The 21,353-nt window shown below is 39.5% G+C and overlaps 1 protein-coding gene across 1 annotated transcript; it reads left to right on the forward strand.

The window, feature by feature from the left end:
- The first annotated feature begins 999 nt into the window (after window positions 1-999).
- Window positions 1,000-18,964, forward strand: LOC131982213 (uncharacterized). Its single transcript, XM_059346810.1, has 6 exons — window positions 1,000-1,097; window positions 15,619-16,052; window positions 16,146-16,439; window positions 16,777-17,214; window positions 18,638-18,720; window positions 18,832-18,964. The coding sequence occupies exons 1-6, from the start codon at window positions 1,000-1,002 to the stop codon at window positions 18,937-18,939; spliced, it is 1,455 nt and encodes a 484-aa protein (XP_059202793.1). The 3' UTR covers window positions 18,940-18,964.
- The last annotated feature ends 2,389 nt before the right edge of the window (window positions 18,965-21,353 follow it).

Consider the following 21,353-nt stretch of genomic DNA (forward strand, 5'->3'; position numbering starts at 1 on the left):
TTTGAATCGCATGCTGACCTTTGGTCAAACATGGACACCAACACTGATCTGCTGGAGACAGTTAAGGGCTTTAGTTGGTCATTTTGAGTCTTTTTGGGTTATTTAGGGTCCTTTTTTAGTAATTATATGAATTTCTTTGGGTCTTTTTATAATTTTATTTTGGTAATTTTGTGTCATTTTTGGTCATTACATGTCTCTTTTGGTGATTTTGTGACTTTTTGGTGATTTTGTGACTTTTTTGGTGATTTTGTGTCAATTGTGGTCATTACATATCTATTTTGGTGGTTTTGTAACTTTTTAGGTGTCTGTGTGTCTTTTATTGTGATTTTGTGACTTTTTTGTGATTTTGGGGGGTGAATTTGTGACTTTTTTGTGATTTTGTATTGTTTTTCCTTAATTTATGCCTTTTGGTCATTGTGTGGTTTTGGGTGAAGTTATGTCTTTTGTTGGTCTTGTATGACTGGTGATTTTACGTCTGTTTTGGTCATTTTGTGTCTTTTCTCTGGTTCTCTGCAAAAAGCATAGTTAACTGTTAACAAGTGCATAATTAACTAATAATAGATGAGCAATTTTAATATCAATAAGCAACTAAAGAAGAGTAATAAAGGCATGGCAAAGACATAATGGGTGTTTGCAATGCTATTATGAACAATTATAAGATACTCATGAGGCTTTTATTAATGTTCTTAAGCATTTGCAAACTGTTAACAAGTTTCTTATAAGCGCTTATAAATCTCTTGTAGCCTGCTATTAACTGTATTATAATGCCATTATTAACACTTATATAGGCTTATAAACACACAATAATGTTAATAAGCATCTTGTAAGGACTTACAAGGGTCTTATTACTTGTTAATTAATGGTTATTACAAGGACCTTAATATAAAGCGTTACCAATGTTTGTTCCCTTTCTTCATGTGAAGGAATCAGTGATGTTTTTTTGTATTCCACTGTGAGATCATTTCTATATTCTATCCTTGGCTTTAGCCTGTGGTTACCATGGTTACCAGGACATCTCAGACCTCCAAGAAGGCTCAGGAGACCCTGTCAGACTGTCCCCACCTTGTCCAAGAGGCCGAGCCCCGCCTCTCCCCAATGTTGGGAGTAATAAGTGCTAGCTATGCCTCAAACAGCTGTGAGCATTATGACCCTGGTTATATTCAACCCCCCCCCCGCCCTAATAACACCTCCCATTCTCTGCCACTCTGTCAGGCAGACTTACAGTACATACACATATGCACATTGAAACAGTACTGCATCCTTGACACACACACACACACACACACACACACACACACACACACACACACACACAGTGTTGGCAGTACAATTAAGGAGTGATTAGATTCAGAATGTGGGACAGTTGCCAACAATTTGTACTAGTAGAGATGTGATGGACTGTGACTGAGTGATGTAATATATATATATATGTATAACATGATTTATAATATTTCCATCCTTGTTTATACTAGGACCACTCCTGTGCTCTGCCTTCATCACATGAGGATGTGAGGGCCAGACTCAGGGAAGCCCTGGCTAGAGTGGAGAGTCTGGAAAGAGAGAGGAGGGCAAAGAACAGTGTGAGTGGTCTCCTGCAGGATCTCAGGGTGAAGCAACTAATAAATGAAGAGTTGAAAGAGCAGCTCCATATATACTCAGCTAAGATTAAAATACAAATATGGAGAAAATTTGATCTTTACTGTATAATACTTTCTCTTCTTTGTTAATACTTCCTAGTGATTTCAATGGTACTTACTAATTTGCCTGTGCTACTGAATTTCAGATCTTCCAATACACCTCCTGTCAACACAGAGCCATGAATACACTAAAGACCAGAGGGAGTTGGCAAGAAGCGTTTCTTTTGGCCTATGAAGGATGATGTTGTGTGCTGCTTGGTCTGGTCCCAGAGCTCCAGCCAGTCCCACAAAGCCACATGAGGCTACCAGAGAATGTGTGGGAGATGTTGTGCTCCCTCAGGGAATGAAACAAACTTGTGTCTAAGGTTTATGTTGGTAGCACACTATAAACTGTCAAAATAGGTTTTTACAAAGTGATATTTAAAAGCTGTTAATTAAAAGAAGTGCTAAAAAATAAAGCCAGACACTTTAATTCTGCGATTGGGGTTCTATAGGTTCTGCACATGATGAGTTTTTATATTGTTAGTGTGTAAAATCAATTGGTTACTGATGTGGTTGTTGCAGTCACAGAATGTGATATAAAAAACATATATATATTATGTTTTTTAATGACTTAAATACGATTTTTCTTACTATACTGTATTTCTTACTTGTCTTTTTATGCTATTGTTCCGGTGATGCGGCTCCTTGACTGTTGTTTAATTTGGGTCACGCCATTGTGCATGAATTAAATGCTACACACTTATTTGAGAGTGCTGAAAACGTTATTTTCTATTTGATCATTTTTGGATTGGCAGAAAGGAGCCAGCTGGCCTGAAGAAGACATTATTACACAAGCAATGCTGTGGTAGTTTACCAAGTGATTCATTTTAATGAAGGTTAAGTGTTCAAAAGGTGTTGTTTTTAAAAAAGGAGTATTTTCTTTATCTTTTGTTTGTTGTAAAAAAACAACAGAAAAACACCAGTGTTCATTTTTATGTCATTACCAAAACATGGTGTCATTACCGGAATACAGTGTCATTACCGTCACAATGCATTTTATGATAGAAAATGTTGCTTTTTTGTTAACTTGAGATCATTGTGGTAATGTTATTTAAATAAATGTGCATTTTCAGAAAAAAATATACATTGCAATTCAAATATTCTGATTAGTACGCAATATTTAATTGTTGAGACAAGGCAATGTATTAAAAATTTAGAGAGAACATGTCGTTAAAATGTATTTCAATTGTACTTACAAATATTTAGAATATGATTCTTAAAGAGCATGTTTTGTACTTACTGGAATGATTGTGAAAACTTTGCTTTTCAAATCATTTTGTATTAAAATCAGTGTTTTGTTTTTGTGATGGTAATGACATTTTGCTCTGACAACTTTGAAAAAATTATAAAAATATCAAAATTATCATGAAATACAATCAAAGCTATGCTAAGATCTTTGTTCCAGACCAATTGATAAACTTTTTGAAATAGAAAAAAAAGGAGATTAAAGAACATTATTTTTTCAAAATTTGGGGACAGAAAAACTCCCATAATTGAAGAATCACCCATATATATATATATGTATATATGTATATATGTTCATCAAATGTGCACCCCCTCCCTGTATATATGTATACATATATATATATATATATATATATATATATATATATATATGTATATATGTTCATCAATGTGAATATAAAAACGATTAATCAAAATCAGTTAAATGTAAACGTTAGAGCTCTTTATTCAGAAAACCCTCATGTCACATCTACATTTCAGGATCTGGTTATTATAGACACAGATTAAATGTTAAATTTCAATATTTATCATTACAGTAACAGTGTTACATGCATTAGTAGCTGAAAACACTCAGAGCATTAGAAAAGTACATACGTTGGTTTGGTGCTAACTAAACATAAGGAGTAAACATTTATAATCATCACTTTAAAAGTTACATACGTTGTTTTTGGTGCCTATTTGTTTCCCAGATATATTAGTGTGTGTGTGTGTGTGTGTGAATGGGTGAATAAGAGGCATTAACTTAAAGCACTTTGTAGAAAGGCGCTTTATGAAGTTCAGTCCGTTTCCTTTTATTAGTTTACGGGCAGATCTGCCACATCCAACATGGCGGACGCGCTGACGTATTGCAGCAACGGACCAACCGGCTCAATGCGGAGTCTATGTATATATGTCTATGTTCACCACAGCTGCATTACCTGACAGGAAATGAGAAAAGAGAAGATCGTCACAAGATAGAAACACACAATCCGCTCTAATAAGTTACATTTATTTCTATTTTCCTCTAAAATGACCCATTTTCACCCCTTTGTCCCCAATAATCGTATTTTCTTCCACTTTCCCTTGGTTGAAAACAGCTTCAAGTTCTTTTAGTTTACTAGTAATGAAACAGTTTGTAAAATGCTGAAGGCTCTAAATAAGCTAAAGGAGGAAAAGAAGATGGTGTCTGAGTTTAGAACATTATGATATGAGTGTATGGAGTCTATCCTCATGATCTATTGTGACTTATATAAGTTGTTGCTGCAGTTTGTCAGCTGATAGCATTTGTTACACAGATTTGGTGCTAAATTTGACCTTTTTTTCTCTTGATGATCAATTGAAATGTGCAACAATCGCTACAAAATGCCACATTAAGGCACCAAGACCTGGAGGAACACAAGAGAACAATCCAGACTGGAGATTTCTGCATTTCTTGGATTGTGTGTCAGCTCTTTTCACAGACTTTTTAAATGTTTATGTTGTATGTTAACATTATTTTAAAGTTCCTGTTTTGTTTTGATGCTTTGGTGATGTTGTTGTATAAACTTTCACATTTAACTGAGTTGAAAACGTCAATAAGTCGGATTTCATCACCTTCACATTTACTGATAATATTTACTCTCTGAGCTGCATTTCTGTGGAACTGGTTATCTTTAATCAGCAGACACACACACACACACACACACACACACACACACACACACACATACAACCACACACACACACACAACCACACACACACACACACACACACACACACACAACCACACACAACCACACACACAACCACACACACACACACACAACCACACACACAACCACACACAACCACACACACAACCACACACACACACACAGAACCACAACCACACACACACACACACACACACACGATACTTGTTTTTTTCCTCTCAAATTTTTAGTAGTGTGCTTTTAGTTTCTTTAAAAGTTATGTGTTTTATATACATATATATATATATATATATGTATAGATATTACTTCAAAAACATGAGGCGTTGATTGCGTGGGAGTGACTCTCTGCTACAGGAAATAACAAGAAGACTGTGACGCATTAATGTGGCAGGAAAATGTCAGCCCGTCGTCATGGTAACACTAACACAGCCCTCCAAGCTGTGGTCTGTCAGCAGAATGTGATCACATTAAAGGTGATGAGAGCAGACGGACGGTACCTGAACATGGATCACCTGCTGCTGCTGCTGCTGCTGCTGACTTCAGGTAGGACTCTGATTTAAACACCACGTCATTATGGAATTATATTTGGATTGATCTTTAAATCAGACAACACACTGATCACATATACGCTTGTTGTAAACTTTTCTTTGACTAAATATTGTTCAGATTGTATACATTACTTTTCATTTATTATTAAACAATGTTTATTTATTTATTTACATACACAAATATATATTGAACAAGACAGTTAAATGTTAATAGGAATTAAATTAATTAAAGTGGAAAAATAAAATAAAGTAAAATATTTTACAAGATTTTGCTTTATATAGCCACAGACAACATTTAAACACGGTGTTAAACAGAGAAAGTAGATGAAGAAATAAAACTATCATAAAAACATATTTCTGTCAGTAATTAATATGATGGTTAGTTGGAGCTCCGCTGATGGGAAAACAGGAAATGATCACCTGACACTGACAGCTTTAATCTGATAGGAGCGTCTCAGCCCGCCCTGGTTGTCATGGTAACACAAACAACAGTCCTGTTAACTGTCATCTGCCAGCAGCTTCTGATCATGTGATCAGTGTCACAGAAATGCACCTCAGAGAGTCTAAACGTCATTTTCACTGGACTAAAACTTGATCTAAAGGTCGACTTTGTCCTTTTCCCTGATGATGAAATGGAAACGCCCACTCGTCAGATACAATCTATTATTATTTTAATTTAACATCCAGTCAGTGTGAATATGTTCAGTGATGATCTCTGTGCAGTGGTTTAGTTAGTTGATGAGTAGATTCAGACTGGTGACAGGAAATGATGCAGTGTGTGATCTATCTATCTATCTATCTATCTATCTATCTATCTATCTATCTATCTGTCTGTCAATCTATCTATCTATCTGTCTATCTATCTATCTATCTATCTATCTATCTATCTATCTATCTATCTATCTGTCTGTCAATCTATCTATCTATCTGTCTATCTATCTATCTATCTATCTATCTATCTATCTATCTATCTATCTATCTATCTATCTGTCTGTCTGTCTGTCTGTCTGTCTGTCTGTCTATCTATCTATCTATCTATCTATCTATCTATCTATCTATCTATCTATCTATCTATCCATCCATCCATCCATCCATCCATCCATCCATCCTGTTGGAGCCATATTGAAAACTTAGATATAATTTGAAAATAGGTAAACTTGTTTTAAGTTAATTATGTTATTTTTTATTTGTAAAGAAATTATTTCTGAGGTTTGGAATTTCTGAAGGAACTTGGAGACACTTATTTTGTTTGTATTAGGATGATGACGTCGTGGTGCGCCTCCCACGGCCAGGTGTCTATTTAATTTTTGTGAATGGGGTTTTTTGGATGGTTAGGAGGCGGAGTATGAATAGTTTTTCGACCGCACTCAAACATTTGTAAACACATTTAGAAACCATCGCATTCAGTGAAGATGTTTTATTTTGTACTGACGATGGGGAAAGTCAACCGGAGTTCCGTTTAATAAATATCAGAGCTGGATAAGCGTCTCCGTGCGTGCTTATTGTGATGTGTGTCGGCGCCTCAGCAGCCTAACCTGTTTGGCTAAAAGGACAAAGGATTAGCCACTTCACATCCATCCATCCATCCATCCATCCATCCATCCATCCATCTATCTATCTATCTATCTATCTATCTATCTATCTATCTATCTATCTATCTATCTATCTATCTATCTATCTATCTATCTATCTATCTAACTGTCTGTCTATCTATCTATCTATCTATCGATCGATCTATCTATCTATCTATCTATCTATCTATCTATCTATCTATCTATCTATCTATCTATCTATCTATCTATCTATCTGCATTAAGTTACAGCTGATGCTAACACACACGTTTCCTGCTGCTGCTTCACATTAAAACACCTCAGCTGGATGAACACAGGAGGCTTTTATTGTGAAGCAGCCACAGGAAATACAATGTCTTCATTACTACAGGTTGATATATTGATTGAAGTAACAGTTTGAGAGATTTTTAAACATGATTATTTTTTAAGATGCTAAAAAACAAATGTGGTTACAAGACATCAAGATTACATTTTAATAAGTTTTAATCCAATTCAGCTTTAATGACCAAGTATCAACTTATTTCATCAAGATTTTTTCTAAAGTTATTAATAACATCTAAAAAACATATAAACATTTCTGAGAATTCCTCCACAGCGTCATCATTATTACTATGACCACTAGAGGCTGCTGCCTAGCAACAAATGTAAATATGGCTCTAAATATGTAAATGTTAATATGTAAATATGGCTCTAAATATGTAAATGTTCAACCCGTTCTCATTCCCAAAGCGTAATATACCGACGATTTGTCACACCCCTAGACGTATCATACTGGCGCAAAGGGTACCCTTCCACGTCTGTGTGAAAGGCTCTGGGCTCTCAATTGACTCCAATATAAACCCGCTCGCGGCGCTGAGAAGCGCTTAGAGCAGAGGCTTACAGCCGTCTATTCACTCCAATAATATCCCGACCACGGCCCTCCATGACGCTGCCAGCGACAATCTGAATGGAGAACCGAGGACCCTGTGCACGGAAGTATTTTTCTCCCTATTTTAAGGATTTCTTTTAATGACATCGTCAACATTTCTAAACACAAACACATCAAAGTCTCACTGATAATTCAACAATAAAATAGCTTCATGTTGTGGCTCTCAGTATCATTTTTTTCTCCTTCGATTCTGAGAAATAAACTTTTATTCGTTTGTTTTACGGCATTCCACTGGCGGACATTTCTCTCATTTTTAGTGAAAAAAAAATATATTTTGACTTTGTTTCTGCATAAAAATGGATTTTGATTACATTTCTAGCGAGAAATATATGTTTTATGTTCTTAATATTCACTCAGTGAATGTACATAATCACTTTGTGGCGAAGATCTCGCCAGAAAAAGACGATCCGCTGTGTTTTATTTTGAAATCTGTTTTATTTTGTAATCTACCGCGATCAAACCGGATGTGGTCCTATCCTCGCGGATGTGCTGTGCGATCTCATTGAATCGCGCTTCACTGTAAATGGCCCCGACTCTGCTCTCCTGTTTTAGTTAAAATATCTTCATTAAACAAACATTGTTGTCTTTTTTTAGCATAGATAATATACATACAGTGTAATTATTTATTAGACAGTGTGTGATATTCGATATATTGGGTAGAAATAGGTTTTCACAGCCCTAATAGGGAAGAACTACAAAACGAGAGGTCTAGGGAGTTGTAGTTTTTTTTAATAAAACAGGTTTTTACCTAAAATTGGAAGTTGGAAATACTTAATTAGTGGCTTACCATGGGTTTGAGGGGATGTCAATCACATTTTTGGCATCAGAATTTAAATATTGTCTTGTTCAATGGGGGATTTGTTGTTTTTTCAGCATATCCTAAAGCCCCCCCACTCCCACCCCTTAGTGACTATGCTCACATTATAGTCCATGTCAACACCTTTCTATAACAGTAGGTCTCATGTCTGTAACCCTTTTTGTCTCTTAGTTATAATCATTTAAATATGCCCCAGGGTTAAGGTTCAAAGGTCAATATCTCAAAGCAAGAATATTATAGAACCTTGAAATTGATATATGTTACTCTCCAGGCCAAGACCTTTCCGGTGATGTATTTGGTTTAGCTCTATGACAAAGTTTTATTTTTTTCAAACCTTCGAAATCTGCCCTAACAGGCTTAGATTCCCACAGCGCTTTGAGTGCTCAGATTCCGAGATGTGAAAAAATAAAACTTTGTCATAGAGCTAAACCAAGTCTTTTTCTGGCGAGATCTTCGCCACAAAGTGATTATGTACATTCACTGAGTGAATATTAAGAACATAAAACATATATTTCTCGCTAGAAATGTAATCAAAATCCACTTTTATGCAGAAACAAAGTCAAAATATTTTTTTTTTTTTCACTAAAAATTTGAGAAATGTCCGCCAGTGGAATGCCGTAAAACAAATGAATAAAAGTTTATTTCTCAGAATCGAAGGAGAAAAAAATGATACTGAGAGCCACAACATGAAGCTATTTTATTGTTGAATTATCAGTGAGACTTTGACGTGTTTGTGTTGAGAAATGTTGACGATGTCACTAAAAGAAATCCTTAAAATAGGGAGAAAAATACTTCCGTGCACAGGGTCCTCGGTTCTCCATTCAGATTGTCGCTGGCAGTGTAATGGAGGGCCGTGGTCGGGATATTATTGGAGTGAATAGACGGCTGTAAGCCTCTGCTCTAAGCGCTTCTCAGCGCCGCGAGCGGGTTTATATTGGAGTCAATTGAGAACCCAGAGCGTTTCACACAGACGTGGAAGGGTACCCTTTGCGCCAGTATGATACGTCTAGGGGTGTGACAAATCGTCGGTATAGTACGCTTTGGGAATGAGAACGGGTTGAGATGTTAATATGTAAATATGGCTCTAAATATGTAAATGTTAATATGTAAATATGGCTCTAAATATTTAAATGTTATTATGTAAATATGGCTCTAAATATGTAAATGTTAATATGTAAATATGGCTCACAACAGGCTGCTGACATATAAGAATGTTTTTGAGAGGTTCCACAGTAACCTGGAAGTTCTAAGACAAGAGTGAATTAACAGTCATTTTCTGGAGGTTTCTTTTTCTCTTTATTCACTAGCAGATTTCTGTTTGACAACTAGATCCCTTACTTCTGTAATTGTTGCTGTTCAAACATTTTAAACTTTGGTGGTTTTACTCTGTACTTATTATTAGGGCCTCGGGGCCATCGCACCGAGCACTGGTCCCATACAGCAATAGCTGTAGGGACCAGTGCTGCACTACTGTTATACTGTGGATTTTTTCTTCTTCCTCTTCCGGACGCAATTTCGTCCCGCTACTAGTCCTACAACTTGAAGATTTGCAGGACAAATTATATATCAAAACGTGCGGTTTGATTGGGATCGGTGTGCTATTACTTTTCTCTACAGAATATGAATTAACCTAGAGACTCCATTTAAAGTTTAAACAGTAGACACAAGTCTTGTGTATCGGTGTATTAATCCACGTTTCGATAGGTCATATAGTTTTTTATCAATCCCTGTTCAATGACCATGATCATTTTTGGAGAAATTCTGAGATTATAATGGGTGTGTATTGCACGGAATGTTCGTGTCACAGTGTGTGACATCATCGCCAGAGTGTTGAGGGAGAGAAAAAATTGTCAAAAAATAAATTTGAAAACTCTGCTCCAGGCCGCAAATTCCACTCTACAGAAATAATTTATACATAGAAATGTAGGAAAATTTGTCTTCTCACTCACAATCCTCTGGTAAAGCTGTCAGAGTTATAGTTTGGGCGTAGGACGCACAGATGCGCCACCAACAGCCTCATTGGGTCCCATATTAAAAACGCAGGAAGATTTCGGAAAAAGGAAGATGGAACAGTTTTTTTAGATCGCTCTAACAAAGCTATTTTTTAATTTTTCTTTAAAAAAAATCATAGGTAGACGTTCAGGAAGTACTCGGGACGCTCAAAGTGAAGTCGGATCAATGATAGGTATTATGGTTTTGCCAAAAATGCTTTCTGTTCGAGGCCAGAAATTCCACCTGTCAATGTTCCGGGACATTAACAGGTGCCAGTTAATTCTGTTGATTGCTTTGATCTGATTGCCTTTGATTTTTGATATGATTACAGTTACAGATACACACACACACACACACATGCGCGTAAGCACGCACACTCCTCACACATGCATACACATGCTTCAAACATGCACACGCACACGCACACACACACACACACACACACACACACATTAACTTTATGTGATTTTAATTACACACACATTCACACACACACACACACACACACACACACACACACATTTTGAGGTTAAAGGGCATAGTTTGAAATCTCTGAAGAATCTCATCATAGTGTACACGCACCGGCAGTAGCCCCCATTGCCCTTTCAAAATTCCCCCAGAGGAAATTTTCTAGTTATTATTATTATTGTTATTATTATTATTATTATTATTATCATCATCATCATCATCATACCTTGTATTATCTTTACAAAACAACCTGAGAGAGTTCATTCTGTCCACAGCCCCAATCATGCTGCTTTATTCTGATGTTTATCTTCTGATTTTGTTGTCAGGACTCCAGGCTGAAGGAAAACTCAACTCACCAGGTAGAGAAGAGAAATATAAAATAGAGAACAGAGAAATAATGAATCATTAAAGCAGAATAAGCAGCCAGCTGTAGCAGTTTAATTCTAATTAAATTCACTTCTTTTACTGATGACTCTCTTGTTTGTGTTCAGAGCCTGTCAGGTTGGTGGGAGGAGACAGTCGCTGTGCAGGAACACTGGAGCTGAAACATAAAGGAGAATGGAGACCAGTGGATGGCTTTTTCTCTATCTGGACCCTGAAGGCAACAGCAGCTGTCTGCAGAGACTTAGACTGTGGTTCTGCTGTTTCTGTAGAATGGAGAGAGGAGTCCTCAGACAGATCTGTGTGGTGGATCAGCCCTGACTGTAATCTGTCTGGATCTGCTCTGAGGGACTGTGTAATATCAGTTTCTTCTTCCCTCATTGTGAATCTCAGCTGTTCAGGTAAGCCCATCAGTGACATCATCTATGACACACAAGCACCAGCTAGTATGGCAGTGAACCGTCTACTGCAGCCATGATGGAGTCTGCTGTAAAATACATGTCCAGTGCCTCAGCAGTGTCCTGGGTCTACCAACAACCAGCCTGAAAGGATTGGGTAGTCTTTATTATCCCTGAGGGGCAAGACATAATCACATAAAAACATACAATAAATAAATCATCATTAGTGCAATGAGCTTTGAATAAGATCAGTGAGAGTGCATCAGTTCTTGTTAAAGTGTCCTCAGCTGAAGGAACAAATTATGTTAAATATCTGTTTGATTTGGCCTTCCTATGGGAAGTGTACCTCCGACCTGAAGACAAGAGGTGAAACTCTGCACAGAGAGGGTGCTGAGTGTCTCTAGAATGGCCTTCTCCTCCTCACTGGCTCTGACTTGGTAAACATGGCAAAGATCATTCAAGCTGATGTCAATGGTCTTTGGGCACTCTAACAAACCTCCCAGACAGTTTTTATTAGCCACACTGAGGCTGCCAAACCAAGAAATCATTGCAAAAGTTAGAATTGACTCTGTAAAAGAATGAAACATTTTAATAAGTGACCTGTGGATGTTAACAGACTCCTTCAGGTCGGCAGCTGTGTGAGCCACTGGTTTCCAGCAGCAGGTTATTCACTGATCACCATAACAGTCACCAATGACCTACTGGACAGGCCTTTGATCGGCTTAGCTCAGCCAGGACCTCGTCACTTTGCTTTTTTGAACTCACAGTGAGTCTGATCTGCACAAAACTTTGCTCAAAGAATCTGTGGATGCCCATGATGAAACTTCTTTGGTTGTGTCTATCCACCTTACTCCTGGAGGTGCTAATGTAGAAAGGATTATGGGTATGACTTCCTGTGAGATAGCTGAAGCAACAGTGAGCAAGTGGCCAACTGCCAATGGGGAAATACTTTGCCTTGTATGAAGCAAATACTGTTTTGTTCTGAAACAGATATTTAAAGGGCCATGATATATGTTTGACTTGGGGTTGTATGAGGTATTTATCCACATTCAGTGTATCACCAACTGAAGAAGCAGCCAGGAGTAGCAGCACGGGATCTAAGCAGAGAAACTCTACAGCTGTGGACAGGTGTCAGAGAAAACACATTTAGTGACCGAAGGAGAGGAAAGTCTAATAAATCAGCATCAGTTTAAGGATATTTGGAGTAGCTGCAGTGTGCACCAACAACCACCAGGTGGCACATGTGAGCAGTGTAGACTGCAGCTTTGCTCTCTCTTAAGACCCATCACACAGTCAGCATACATTTCATTATTTCTTTTATCAGTCCTGCAGATCATTTTCCATAATGGTTGATGTTTGTCCATTTTAAGACACCGTAGTTGTAGTTGTTTCCTGACAGGAGGGCTCATGCCTTATAGGTAATGTAGTTGTTGTCCCTGTTGATGTCAATAAAAGTAGATTAAACTCAAAAGTATCACTCGCAAGTTTTATATTTCACTCATCTTCAGATTTTAGTTTTAAATCATTTTTAAATAATTTAGTTAAAAATGCGTTTTAATTGTTGGTCTGAACAACAAAAGGACCACACCACTGTCTTCATTGCTGCTGCTGTTTTTCTTCTTTTATTTAGTGTGTGGTGTCTTTTACCTCTCTGTTTCTCTTCTCTCTCCTCTCCAGACTCTGTCAGGCTGGTGAATGGGACCAGTCTGTGCTCAGGCAGACTGGAGCTGAAGTCTGACCAGTCTAACCAGAGCTGGTCCTCAGTGTGTGAAGCTGACTTTGACCAGCAGGATGCAGAGGTGGTCTGCAGGGAGCTTGGCTGTGGGGCTCCTTCAGTCCTCCAGGGGGCGCTCTATGGAGAAGGGGAGGCTCCAATGTGGACCAAAAAGTTCCAGTGTGGAGGAGATGAGTCTGCTCTCCTGGACTGTAAAAGCTCAGGCTCAGATAGAAACACCTCCTCACCTGGCAGAGCTGTTGGACTCACCTGCTCAGGTAGAAGAGGAGCTGCAGCTTTCATTTGGTTCATTTCTGTTCTCATCAAACTCACTTTATTCTTTTACTGATGACTCTCTTGTTTGTGTTCAGAGCCTGTCAGGTTGGTGGGAGGAGACAGTCGCTGTTCAGGAACACTGGAGGTGAAACTGGAAGACTGGAGACCAGTGGGTGGCGATTACTCTGAATGGACCCTGAAGACAGCAGCAGCTGCCTGCAGACAGTTAGACTGTGGTTCTGCTGTTTCTCTAGAACGGAGAGAGGAGTCCTCATTCAGATCTGTGTGGTGGATCAGCCCTGACTGTGTCCAGTCTGGATCTGCTCTGAGGGACTGTGTAACATCAGGTCCTTCTTCTTCCTCCATTGCGAATCTCACCTGTTCAGGTAAGCCCATCAGTGACATCATCTATGACACCCAAGCACCAGCTAGAATGGCAGTGAACCGTCTCCTGCAGCCATGATGGAGTCTGCTGTAAAATACATGTCCAGTGCCTCAGCAGTGTCCTGGGTCTACCAACAACCAGCCTGAAGGGGTTGGGTAGTCTTTATTATCCCTGAGGGGCAAGACATAAACACATAAAAACATACAATAAATAAATCATCATTAGTGCAATGAGCTTTGAATAAGATCAGTGAGAGTGCACCAGTTCTTGTTGAAGTGTCCTCAGCTGAAGGAACAAATGATGTTAAATATCTGTTTGATTTGGCCTTCCTATGGGAAGTGTACCTCCGACCTGAAGACAAGAGGTGAAACTCTGCACAGAGAGGGTGCTGAGTGTCTCTAGAATGGCCTTCTCCTCCTCACTGGCTCTGACTTGGTTATCATGGCAAAGATCATTCAAGCTGATGTCAATGGTCTTTGGGCACTCTAACAAACCTCCCAGACAGTTTTTATTTGCCACACTGAGGCTGCCAAACCAAGAAATCATTGCAAAAGTTACAATTGACTCTGTAAAAGCATAAAACATTTTAATAAGTAACCTGTGGATGTTAATGGACTCCTTCAGGTTGGCAGCTGTGTGAGCCACTGGTTTCCAGCAGCAGGTTATTCACTGATCACCATAACAGTCACCAATGACCTACTGGACAGGCCTTTGATCGGCTTAGCTCAGCCAGGACCTTGTCACTTTGCTTTTTTGAACTCACAGTGAGTCTGATCAGCACAAAACTTTGTTCAAAGAATCTGTGGACGCCCATGATGAAACTTCTTTGATTGTGTCTATCCACCTTACTCCTGGGGTGCTACTGTAGAAAGGATTATGGGTATGACTTCCTGTGAGATAGCTGAAGCAACAGTGAGCGAGTGGCCAACTGCCAATGGTGAAATACTTTACCATCAATGAAGCAAATACTGTTTTGTTCTGAAACAGATATTTAAAGGGCCATGATATATGTTTGACTTGGGGTTGTATGAGGCATTTATCCACAGTCAGTGTATCACCTATTGAAGAAGCAGCCAGGAGTAGCAGCACGGGATCTAAGCAGAGTAACTCTACAGCTGTGGACAGGTGTCAGAGAAAACACATTTAGTGACCGAAGGAAAGGAAAGTCTAATAAATCAGCATCAGTTTAAGAATATTTGGAGTAGCTGCAGTGTGCACCAACAACCACCAGGTGGCACATGTGAGCAGTGTAGACTGCAGCTTTGCTCTCTCTTAATAAAGGCCCATCACACAGTCAGCATACATTTCATTATTTATTTTATCAGTCCTGCAGATCATTTTCCATAATGGTTGATTTGAGACACCGTAGCTGTAGTTGTTTCCTGACAGGAGGGCTCATGCCTTATGGGTAATGTAGTTGTTGTCCCTGTTGATGTCAATAAAAGTAGATTAAACTCAAATGTATCACTCGCAAGTCTTATATTTCACTCTTCAGATTTTAGTTTTAAATCATTTTTAAATCATTTAGTTAAAAATCTGTTTTAGTTGTTGGTCTGAACAACAAAAGGACCACACCACTGTCTTCATTGCTGCTGGTGTTTTTCTTCTTTTATTTAGTGTCTGGTGTCTTTTACCTCTCTGTTTCTCTTCTCTCTCCTCTCCAGACTCTGTCAGGCTGGTGAATGGGACCAGTCTGTGCTCAGGCAGACTGGAGCTGAAGTCTGACCAGTCTAACCAGAGCTGGTCCTCAGTGTGTGAAGCTGACTTTGACCAGCAGGATGCAGAGGTGGTCTGCAGGGAGCTTGGCTGTGGGGCTCCTTCAGTCCTCCAGGGGGCGCTCTATGGAGAAGGTGAGGCTCCAATGTGGACCAAAGAGTTCCAGTGTGGAGGAGATGAGTCTGCTCTCCTGGACTGTAGAAGATCAGGCTCAGATAGAAACACCTGCTCACCTGGCAGAGCTGTTGGACTCACCTGCTCAGGTAGAAGAGGAGCTGCAGCTTTCATTTGGTTCATTTCTGTTCTCATCAAACTCACTTTATTCTTTTACTGATGACTCTCTTGTTTGTGTTCAGAACCAGGTGTCAGGTTGGTGGGAGGAGACAGTCGCTGTGCAGGAACACTGGGGCTGAAACATGGAGGAGAATGGAGACCAGTGGAGGGCCGTTACTCTGGCTGGACCCTGAAGACAGCAGCAGCTGCCTGCAGAGACTTAGACTGTGGTTCTGCTGTTTCTGTAAAACGGAGAAGGCAGTCCTCACGCAGATCTATGTGGAGGATCAGCTCTGACTGTGTCCAGTCTGGATCTGCTCTGAGGGACTGTGCATTTCCATATTCCTCTCGGTCTATCCTGGATCTCGTCTGTTCAGGTAAGCCTGTCAGTGACATCATCTATGACATCATGAATGACAGAAATGTTTCCAGTGGGTTCCTTCCTCTGTCACAGTGACAGTCAGTGGTTTATAATGGACTGGACTGTAAACATCCTAAAGTGTAGAGAAGTGTTCTTGTTTCTGGAGACATAGACTGCTGAGCTTCACCTGACAGGACACACCTGGAGGAACCTGTCTGCTTCAGCCAATCACCTCTCTGTATTTACAGACCTGTTTCAGCCAATCACCTCTCTGTATTTACAGACCTGTTTCAGCCAATCACCTCTCTGTATTTACAGACCTGTTTCAGCCAATCACCTCTCTGTATTTACAGACCTGCTGCTTCAGCCCAACATCTCCTGGTCCTCCTCCATGGACGGGGTCTCTGAGGCCCAGCAGCAGCAGCATCAGGAGGAGTTCCAGGTTTTCAGAGGCTCCACCTTCACCATCAGCTGCTCCATCCAGCCTCAGTACCCAGGAGGCTCCTTCCAGCTCTCCTTCACCTCCTCCACCTCAGCAATCAACTACACCCAGCCAGCTGTCAATCACTCTGCTGACTTCCTGTTTCCTAACCTCACCCAGCCAGCTGTCAATCACTCTGCTGACTTCCTGTTTCCTAACCTCACCCAGCCAGCTGTCAATCACTCTGCTGACTTCCTGTTTCCTGCTGCAGAGCCCGCCCACCAAGGAAGCTATAGCTGTGTTTATCACGTCCATGTTTTCTCTCATAACTTCTCCTCTGAGAGCCGTCAGCTCTCTGTCTCTGTTGTAGGTAAGCTGAATGTTTACAGGTTTGTTAAAGAAGATTCATCAAACAGACTGAAAATGATCAGCTGCCAACAGAGTTCCTGCATGTTGTTGTTTCTGCATGTGACACTGGCCCTCATTTATCAAACGATCGTCGAAACGAGAGCAGATCTGAGTGTAGATTTTGTCTTTCAACAGGGTTCACGTGGGATTTATCAAACGTTCGTATCTCACCAATCACAGCATTCACACAATCATTTAAATACCACACACTATTATATAATATATATATAATATAATATATACCAGACTCAGATGGCTCGCCCCGAGAGTTTACGGCACCGAAGGACGCAATACGGATAAAAAGAGGATTTTCCCCCTAAAGTCACTTTATTAGCAAAATGCACCGTTACAAATAACAACAAGAGGAAAAGGACATTTTACAGAAATATGCAGCGACGGAGGTTTATGAAATGAAAGTACTTATAATTATAAACTCAAACAAGTTCAGTGAATATTTTACATTTGGAGCACAGACTGAAAGTTTCACAGCTTTGTGGTTGCAGCCAGGAAGTAAACAATGTTTCAATCCAAAAGAAGAGGAATTTCTCAGAGTCAGAAAGTGAAACGCTGACGTCCAACAGCTGCAACAACAATTTTATTATATATTATTATTATTATAATTCTATTGAGTCAGAACCACCAGCAGGATAATAATAATAATAATAATAATAATAATAACAGTAAATAACAGAAGACAACATTTAATATCCTCGGCTAATATTCTGTTTAAATAATTTCACGGTCACAGGGTGTATTCATTTTTAATGAGGTTTTAGTAATAAATGATGTAGCTAAAACATGTTTTGGTTTGTCACCATTAAAACAAAACACACAGAGTTTGATCAGCTCCAGGCATCGATCAATAGTCTCAGATCAGTTCTCAGACGTGTCGACTTCACGCTGACTCTAATTTGTGTTCACGAGCTGAGAGCAGACTGAGATCTGATCCTCCTCATGTCCAGACTGATAAATGTCGAGCCTTGTGGAGAAATGATCGTACGCCCACTTTACGCTCACTTTCTGGCGTACGTCCGTTTGATAAATGAGGGCAACTGTGACTCCTGTCATTGTGTTACACAGCTCATATAGTAACCAAACGTATACAAAGTGTATAATGACAACAGCAAACACTGAACTGTAGGACAGAGCATGTTTGGTTACCAGGATAACTCTGGTTCTCTGAGAACTGAGTGAGATCTGTCCCAGCAGCCCTGAGCTCCTAACTCGCCATTTTCAAGAGGCGTTCCTCCAGCGGACAGAAGCCAGAAGATCCGTCACTCAGAGCTCAGAGAACCAGAGTTATCCTGGTAACCAAACGCTCTCTTTCCACCTCCCTCACTGTCTCACTGTGTGTGTGTGTCTGTGTGTTTGATCAGATCCACCAGATCCGAGACCTTTTATCATCAGAGCGGTCGTCCTGACGCTGATTCTGCTGGTGGCGAACATTGTCTTTTACTTCTATTTTAAGGTACTGACACTCGTCTGTTGTTTAGACCGCCGACTGAAATGAAGCACTCTGTCTGTTTCATTGAACTGAAGAGAGCAGGAAGTGACATCTGTGTGCGTCATGTCTCTCCAGACCCACAGGGTCTACAGGGTGCAGAAGCCCCGCAGACGGGAGGACGTGGAGCTGGATTATTATAACCTGGGTGTTCCTGCAGCTGAAGGAGGGCCGACTGAAGAATAAGGAGCTCAGGGAGCAGAGTAGCACCTCCAAGCAGCTTGTCTCACACCCACATGGATTTATATTCACAAGTTCCCTTCAATAATCAGGATTTGTTACATTACATTATGTAGAAAAGACCACAACATGTCCCTGAGCCTATCGGTTCCTCCAGAAGACCTAAAACACCTCACTAAAGTAAGAGGTGAGAGCAGGTCTACAGAGTCCAAGCAGCCGGCACGATTCAAAGCAAACACACAGCGACCCAGGCCGACCAGGAACAACCAGCAGGATCATGTTAAATATCTAAACACTGTTAGAGCCGGGGCTCTTAAAGCCTCCCGCTTCTTTACTTCTAGACTTGGTTTTTACAAAAGACTCAAAACAACTGAATACCGGTTACCATTTATTAAAAGAACAAAAGCCAAAAGCAATGAGCAGCCGGACTCTGCTGTGTCCACGCCGGGATCACAAGTCAGAGTGCCAAAAAGTTCCTAAATTCACCGTTTTCTTCTGGCTGTGGGACCAGACAACAGGTTGGGCTTTGTGGCAGTTGGTCTATTTTGTATGGTGACTCAGTAGCCAACCCATACTGGACACCTGGTGATATTTCATCTAAAAACTAGACACCTTCCCTCTTAGTTCCCTTTTTTAGGCCGGTGGCGTGTTGTACGTATGTTTCTTAGTGAAATAGCTGCACCCTGATCTGGTTCTGACTGGTTTCCAGGAAAGGTTCAGTAAGAGGGCACAATGCTCTCCTAACCTAGAGCCAAATAGAGGCAGTGAGTCTTCCTCAGCATCTACATCTCTTCAAAGGAACTTCACAGAATGTTGGACTTACTTTTACTTAGTTGTTGTTATCAAAGGACTTTGCTTCATAAGAACTTTTCCTATTTTCTGTTTTAGGAATTCAGTTAATGTTGTAATTGAGGAATTTTATAATTTCATAAGAATTTGACTTTTTTGTAGTTTGGGAATTTACAAATTCATTTGAGAAAGAATTTTTTTATTCATAACAATTTCATTTAGTTTTGTACTAAATAAGGATTAATTTAGGAATTTGCTTTTTTTTTCATTATAACTGACTATTTTTTGTATTTCAGGAATGTACAGTACTTACTAATGTGATGAAGGAAATTAGATTGTATTATTTCAAATTATTTTTTAGTTATTTTTCTACTTTTGGACTTATATAAATATTACTTACTAATATTTTGATAAAGATTTTTTTAATTTTACAAGAATATTAACTAGTGTTGTACTTAGGATTTTTATTTTTTTATATAAAGGGTTCTGCATATTTTTATAATTAAGATTTTGCTTTTTTCATGAGAACTTTGTCTTCTATTTTCACTTCATTAATTGCATTTAATTAATTGTGTGTGTTTTGAATTTTGAATTTAACATTATATACTTCAGGACTTTGTATCATTTTTAATATAATGGGTTTGTTTTTTTAGGATGAAGGGTTTTACTTTTTTCAATTTAACCTCGATTATTTTTTGTGCTTCAGGAATTTAATTACTTATGTGAATAAGACAAATTTACACATTCTTTAGCAAATTTCTCAACATTTTATACTTAGGATTTTGCTCATTTTGTTAATTTGCTCAATTTTTAAAATATATTCTTTTAAAACTTATTTCAGAAGGACGCTGCCTGTTTTTGACTTCATAATAATAATAATAATGATACATTTTATTTGTAAGCGCCTTTTAAAACACTCAAAGACACTGTACAGTAATTAGAACAAGACAAAACGGAATGAAAACAAGACACAAGAAATAAAAGAGAAGAAGGGAAGTGCGGTGCGGTGACATCAAATAATAGAAGGAAGAGAGAAAAGAAGTGCGGTCCAATCAAACAGAGGCAGTGAGTTGTAAGAGATGAGTTGTGAGTGTAGATGTGAATACAGGAGAGAGTGGCTGTTCCACATGTCCGCTGGGAGAGAGCTCCAGAGTCGGGCAGAGCGGCTGAAGGCTCTGCTCCCCATAGTGGTGAGGCAGACGGAGGCTACAGAGAGGAGGAGCAGGAGGAGCATCGGAGGGAGCAGGAGGAGGTGCAATGTGGAGGAGATGGGACGGATCAGGAGGGGCCAGGTTATGGATGGCCTTGAAGGTGTACAGGAGGATTTTATAAATGATGAGAGGTTTGACTGGGAGCCAGTGGAGTGGCTGGAGGACGGGCTGATGTGGTGGAATGAGGCGGTTTTTGAGATGATGAGCAGAAGAAGTTTGGATCATTTGAAGTTGATGGAGGAGCTTGTGAGGGAGACCAAAGAGGAGAGAGTTGCAGTAATCAATGTGGGAGGTGACAAGCATGGAAGTAGTGTTGGTTGAGGGAAGGGAGGAGACAGTTGATGCTGCCGAGGAGGAAATAAGCAGACCGGCTGATGTTCATACACTGCAAAAAAGACACTTTTTGGCCTCAAACAGTGA

This window comes from Centropristis striata, chromosome 12, assembly GCF_030273125.1.
Source record: "Centropristis striata isolate RG_2023a ecotype Rhode Island chromosome 12, C.striata_1.0, whole genome shotgun sequence".
Classification (NCBI taxonomy): Eukaryota; Metazoa; Chordata; class Actinopteri; order Perciformes; family Serranidae; genus Centropristis; species Centropristis striata.

Coding starts and splice junctions, on each gene's coding strand:
- LOC131982213 (XM_059346810.1), top strand. CDS start 1,000: ATGGTTACCAGGACATCTCAGACCTCCAAGAAGGCTCAGGAGACCCTG. Junction 16,053..16,145: donor TGTTGGACTCACCTGCTCAG/GTAGAAGAGGAG, acceptor GTTTGTGTTCAG/AACCAGGTGTCAGGTTGGTG. Junction 18,721..18,831: donor TCTTTTACTTCTATTTTAAG/GTACTGACACTC, acceptor ATGTCTCTCCAG/ACCCACAGGGTCTACAGGGT.